The sequence below is a fragment of the Orycteropus afer genome, unplaced genomic scaffold (assembly GCF_000298275.1).
Source record: "Orycteropus afer afer isolate SDZICR_OR568_19922 unplaced genomic scaffold, OryAfe1.0 scaffold00413, whole genome shotgun sequence".
NCBI classification, from domain to species: Eukaryota; Metazoa; Chordata; class Mammalia; order Tubulidentata; family Orycteropodidae; genus Orycteropus; species Orycteropus afer.
Window position 1 is genome coordinate 1901639 of NW_006922000.1, and position 6694 is coordinate 1908332.

Below are 6694 nucleotides of genomic sequence, written 5' to 3' on the forward strand. Positions count from 1 at the left end.
TGCAGCAGTATATTGATAGAAAACTTCCAGAGGTTCAAGCCGGATTCAGAAGAGGATGTGGAACAAGGGATATCATAGCTGTTGTCAGATGGATCTTGGTTCAAGGCAAAGAATACCAGAAAGATGTTTACTTGTGTTTTATTGACTATGCAAAGGCATTTGATTGTGTGGATCATAGAGTTTCTAAGGCTGTAATAATCACGGAAGTAGACTGTCTCATCTTTCCCCCAAGGAGCAGCTAGAGGGTTCGAACCACTGACCTTTTGGTTAGCAGCCAAACGCTTAACCACTGAGCCACCAGGGCTCCCTGTAGATAAACAGATTGCAGCATGCTGCCTTACCTGTAACAGCAAACAGGCCTGGCCCTAGGCACGGCTTAATGTAATTTCTCATTTGAGCCTTTCCAGGCAGCTTCAATCCAGCCTGAAGAAATAACATCCCTCCAAGTTCCTAGCTGGCTCCTACCCTTCTCTGTGACAAGATAAATGCGTTCCCAAGAGACTGCTCAAATTTGGTTCACCCCATCCATCAAAGGACTCGTCTAGAATCCGGAAAGCAGATGAGGGAGGAGGCGATTTCGGAGATGAATGAGCGGAGCGAGGGTGCAGAGAAGGGCACGGATGTGATGTCTGAGTGCACACGCTGCTTCCCAGATGCAGAGGAGACAGAGCTCCGAGGCAGCCCGCTCAGACGCCCCTCTGGGAGGGGAGCAGCAGCTACACAGACAAAAACAGGTCAGAGGACAGGCGAGCGTGGCTTAGACTAGACCTGACAGAGGGGTCTTTCTAATCCAAGTGAAAGACTTCGGCGCTACTCCGGGGGCTTATGGGGACTTCTGCAAAAGGCTGCATCTACTTTGAAATACCTCTATCAATCCATTGTGATTTTTAAAGTAATTTAATTCTTAGAGAGAATGGATGGATCCATTATTGTACCTGGTATTTAATCATGCTGTACTTACTGAAATCTCAGATTATTAACTCATCCTGTCCTGGAAATCACACCTCACACGCCAGCTCCATCAGTGCCCACAAGGGCAGGACCGTGGAGCATGGGGAAGGGTGCTTGCACTGGTGCAACTGCCCAGCTGCCTCATATTCTTCCCTCCTGGAGCCAGAGATGCTGCTCGCTAGTTTCTTTCACGACTTTTCCTCCTTCTGCTTCTTCTTTTTTATTTTTTTCCACTTTTTATTGCGATTTGGGTGAAATCTTACTAAACAGATTCATTTGGTACTCAACAGTCCACACTCTGTAGTTTGGTGACACTTGTTACACCCCCACAGTGTAACAGCTCTCCTCCCACTCCCTCCCTGAGGTTCCCTGTCCCTGTGTCTCTCGTCTGTGCGTCCTGCCTCCCTACCTTCCTCCTGTGCAAATGCTGCCTTGCTGGTCCCCCATGGCTGATTTTTCTAAGGAGCGCATCACCCTGGTGTAGGTGTTTGGCTTGTAGGCTTGTCTATTGTTTAGCTGAGAGTTTAGCCATGGGAGTGAGTTCAATTCCAGGCCTGAAGGGTGACTAGGGGCTACAGTCTCGGGGGTTGCACCAGTCTCTATCAGACTAGTAAGCTTGGTCTTTTTTATAACTTTGAGTTTTGTTCCTCATTTTTCTCCCACTCTATCCAGCATCTCCAATTCTGATCCCTTTCTGAGTGGTTGGCATTGGTAGCTGGGCACCATCTAGTTCTTCTGGTCTCAGGGTTATACCGGCTGAGGTTCTCATGGTCCATTAGTCCTTTGGGCTGTTTACATATATCTTTGATATTCCTCACTCTTCTTTGTTCTGGACAAGGAAAGACCAAGAGTTGCGTCTTAGATGGCCACTTGTAAGCTTTTAAGACCCCAGTCACTACTCACTGAAGTAAGATGTAGAAAAATATTTTTATATACAATATTGTGCTCACTGAACTGATGGCCCCTGGGACCATGGTCCCTAGCCCTCAGGCCCAGTGACTCAGTCCCTCAAGATGTTTTGTTATGGCTAAGAAGTTATCCTAACCGTGTCTCCTATTACCTTTAAACTGCAACATGGGCATTTTCTTCCTCTTTTTTATTGTCTTTCTTTTCCTTGGGGGCTTGTTCCTCATATAGGCCAGCGGCCCCCAGTCATGTCCTGGCTCTGGGTTTTCTTAAGCGTCACACTATGGACATTTGGGGCTGGGTGAATCTACCTTGCAGGGAGATGTCTTGTGCATTTTAAGATGCTTAGTAGCATGCTGGCATCTACTGGATAGATGCTGGTAGCGCCACCTCTCTGCTGCAACATCCAAAACTACCTCAGATGATGCCAAATGTCCTATGTGGTGGACAAAGTCTCCTCCAGTTGAGAACGTCCGGAAGGCTCGGGCCTGCCTGTATTCTCTAGTTAATTTACAATTTGAGGGTCAGAAGGAATATAATGAAGTCCAAGGAAGGAGGAGAGAAGGAATTACCCCATAGTACGAGGCCTTAAGAAACGTTTCTATCGAACACAGGTAGAGTCCGAAGGCTCTCTGAGTCCCGGCTGATCTGCCAAGCTCAGAAATATCCCGACTGGGTGAGCACCACAGATTGACGTGTCTGATGGATCGGGTACAGGTTCCCTGAGATGTCATTCGGATGGAGGTGGCTTTGTGTCTTCACCTCCAAGACGGTGCAGGCAGGTATTGTCAGCAGGCTGTAACTGCCCGGCACACTCCTGCATAACCCTCACTGCCTCCTTAGGTTAATGCAGGGTGTCATTTCTGAACATGGTGCTTAGTGGGCAATTCATCCTGACTTAGAGAAAGGAAGAAAGCAAAGCAGTGACGTGCTTAAGGGGCTCGGACCTGCCGCCCGGCTCACTAACAAGGTATCCGGGGGCCTGGCACGCCTTTCCACATGCTGTCTTCCTCTCGAGTTTTTCTAGCCTGAGAAACCACTCAACTAAAAGTCCAACTGCAAATTAGTGAGCTGGCAGGCACTTCACAAATTTTTTTTTTAACTTCCCGGGGTTTATTCCTTCTCTTGTCAATTCCCCAGGCATATGTAATGCCAGCTCATATCCAGGTGAGGTCACTACAAAGCACACAAGGCCCTTGGTTGCCCTTCATTCTCACAGTTCCTCCTGCCCCACTCTCCCCACAGCCTCACCAAGGCAGATAGAGATGCTGACGGTACCAGCTTCTGCATCAGAATGGGGAAAGACCAAGGATTCAACTTCCTGCCGGCTGCTTTTGTCAGTTTTGACATCAAACTAGCAGCCCGTTTCTCCTATGTATTTCACATGCATCCTCAGAAAATTCCAGAAATCAGTCCACAGCATGCAACAGCTGGCCTGCTGTTCTGTGACGCCACACACCTCTCCCAGCAGGGAAGGATGCAGGAGCCTCCCACAGAATGGGCATTGCTGGGGCCCTCGAGAGCTTTGCCTGTGCCCTGGCCGTGGTGGGGATGCTGTGCCCGAGGGGTCTGAGGCCGGCCTGAGAAATCTATGCTCAGAGGCCTGAGCAGCACAGTGGAGCCCAGGAGTTGGGAAGACACTGACCTCCCAAATTCTGCTGGGCAAAGGACGTCTGAGGGTTCTCCTGTGGATCTGACGGGGTCATGTTAGAGAATGAAACACAGGGGGCTTATTACAACCTGTGCATTGGACCAGGAGGGACCAATCAGATTGCCTATTAGGGTTCATGCTAATGGTGTGGGAACAGGGAGTTCTCTTCCCTGGATGTGGAGGAGGAAGGCGTAGCCCTGGTGCTAATGACCGCCATCTTGGGCCATGGAACCATTCAGCACAGAGGTGAAACTGGCGCAAGGAGATCAGAGCAGAAAGATGGTCCATGACCATGACCAGATGGTCCGTGGCACACACCCTTAACCTGGACTCCCGCTAATGTGAACCAGGAGACTCTGTATTACGCTAGCCTGGGATTTCTGACATTGGTCACCGAAAGCACAACATTTTACAATCTGTTTCAAATCTGTAGGCCAAGTGTGTGCTAGATAGACCTGTCCAAAATCAGCAAAACGGGAAGGGCTCAGAATGACACCCTCACTTTCTTCTTCCTGGGTGAACACTAGGGAACATGTGGACGCAAAGCCAAATGAGACATTCCCTGAAAGATGGACTTCTCTGCCCAGAAGGTAAGAAACAGGGAGAGGTATTATGTGTTACCTGGTAATGAACTCTCTGGGAGTCAGAAGAAACAGACTGCAGGTCCTAATGAGAAAATGAAATAAAAAAAGAAAAATCCATTCCTTAAAGTGAGTTTGAACAAACGTCCCCCCCCTCAGCTTTATGCACCGAATTCCCAGGAATGTGACTAAGCACAGGTGCAAAGTCTGTGTTGTGGTGGTGATGGTTAGTTTCTGCTGCAGCGATTCACACTCATGCGAGCCTGTGTGTGCAGCGCAGAACTGCTCCATAGGGTTTCCAAGGCTGTGAGCTTTGGAAGCGGACTGCCAGGCCTTAGCCCTGAGGCACTTCTGGGTGGGTCTGAACCGTCAACCTGCAGGTTAGCAGTCCAGGGCTCAACCATCTGTGCCATCCAGGGGCTCCGAAGATCTACTCACCCAAGTGCATTCAGGGTAAATAAAGAAGATAATGCCAAAAACAGTAAAAGCAGAACACGCCGGACTGAGACAGGAACGGTCACTTAGCTGTGGAAACTTACAAATCCTCAACGTAGTTTAGGGGTGACAGATGAATGACAGACATCCAGGGCGGTAACGGGCATTTGTTATAGTAAGTTGGGATCACAGGTAATTTACACTCGAACTATGGCATGGGAAGAAAGCTTTGAAAGTCCCTTGAAGCACTTAGAAAGACGGTCCTCACTCGGACCCCGTCAGTTCTGCCATCATCACTGTGTGTCCACGGGTCACTTGCTTGGCTCACCCACGTTTCCCTAGATTGCTTAGGGAAACCCACCAGCATCTCTGCATTGGCACCAAGTGCCAGTGACTGGGCTGAAATCAATGAGGCTACACTGGCAGAGTCAGGAAGCCGGCTCCCTTCATGATGTTTCCATAACTAAGGGGTCGCCTCGGTCATGTCCCGCGGCCGTCCTTGTGAACGATGCTGATGTCAGCATCCTGGGGGCCTTTGTCAACTTACTCACTGGCCCAAGCTAGGCTTAAAACTTCTCCTCTTGATCTGCTGAATTCTGTCCTTTTTCTTAGACTCTTATTTTTGCTGAATATTGCTGTGCTGGGCATGCCAAGAAGGCAGTTGTTAACAAAGTCAACTGCACACTTGTATTTTTGTTAACAAAGTTACCTAAATGGTTAAAAGAAAAGAAAAAGAAAAAATAGGTTTGGCACCAATTCTGATTAACTCTTGAGTGACAGGTCTGGTGTATAAGGTTCTACATTAGACAAAAATGCTATTTGGAACAAGGAGACATTATGTGTTCTGGAGGCACTCTGCTGTTGTAGTGGTTAAAGCACTCAGCTGCTAACCAAGATTGCTGGTTTGAACCCACCAGCTGCTCCCTGGGAGAAAGAGGCGGCAGTCTGCTTCCATAAAGATTGACAGGCTTGGAAACCCTATGGGGCAGTTCAACTCTGTCCTATAGGGTTGCTATGTGCTGGAATTGACTCGAAGGTAGTGGGTTTGAGTTTTTGGTTTTATATACTCTGGGAAGATAAATTTAGACCTGAGACACATGTGAACAAATTCACCATGTGAACATGTGGTAGCAGCTGTCCTCAGCAAAAACAGCTAAATGCAGCCCCAAACCCAACAGGTGCGCACTCTTTTCCCACCTGGATCAGTGTTCAAATTCTGCCATTTACTTCTCAGTGTTTTGCATCCACAATTCCATCTCCATCCTCAACAAAGCTGAAGGGAGACACCTTAACAACCACTCACATCAGCGTACGCCTCCCACCCAGACATATTCCCACACTGAGAAACTGAGTGTGGTGCTCCACACTGAGGGGCTACCCCATGAAAGGACGCTATAGACCTTACTTCATCTGTGATAGTTGTTTCTGTAGACTGTGTTGTCGGGGAGACAGGTTCTCAACCAGGGGACAGATCAGAACCCCCTCAGCAGTGTTAGCAACGCACCCCACAGAAGACTCTCCCATGTGCCTTCCCCAGAAGAGATCAGGAAGTCACTATATGCTTTTTGCCATGTGGGGAACAGAGACAGTCACTGCTCAAGTTGTGCAAGTAACAGCCCATGACAACCGTCACGATGGGTTTGCGTCCCCTGGCTTTGCAGGTCAGTTCAAATTCAAGGCAATTCCATGCATGCGATTCCTGTCCTGTTTCTCAATGGTAAACCAGATTGAGGGGAAAAAATAATAAAGGGATGTTTCTGTTGTGTCTGACTCAAAATTCCATGAAACATTAACAGTGTTTCTTTCCCACAGAAGCTACTTAAAAAAAAACCTGTTTCTGACAAGTCTGTGATAGATAGAAAATGTTTTTTTTAAACTTCAATCTCAGTTTTCTTTTATTATTTATCAGTGCCCTTTATAATCATGTCTAACTCAAAAATTATAGGTTTGTCATCTGGCAAGAATGAGCCCTGGTGGCACAGTGGTTAAGTGCTCGCCTGCTAAGCAAAAGGATGATGGTTCAAACCCAGCAGCTGCTCCGTGGGAGAAAGATGAAGTGGTATGCTGCCGTTGAGATGACAGCCTTGGAGACCCTGTGGGCAGTTCCACTCTGTCCTCTAGGGGCGCTGTGGGTCAGAATGGACTCCACGGCAGTGGGTGTGGTTTGGGC

The 6694-nt window shown here is 48.2% G+C and overlaps 1 protein-coding gene across 1 annotated transcript in view; it reads right to left on the bottom strand.

Annotated features, from left to right (window-relative positions):
- The window catches only part of DGKI (diacylglycerol kinase iota), a 380807-nt gene that overhangs the window by 105608 nt on the left and 268505 nt on the right, over nucleotides 1–6694 (bottom strand). Inside the window, exon 25 of the mRNA XM_042782691.1 lies at nucleotides 4130–4174. Within this exon, the coding sequence (XP_042638625.1) occupies nucleotides 4130–4174 (45 nt within the window). The remainder of the gene's footprint in view (nucleotides 1–4129; nucleotides 4175–6694) is intronic.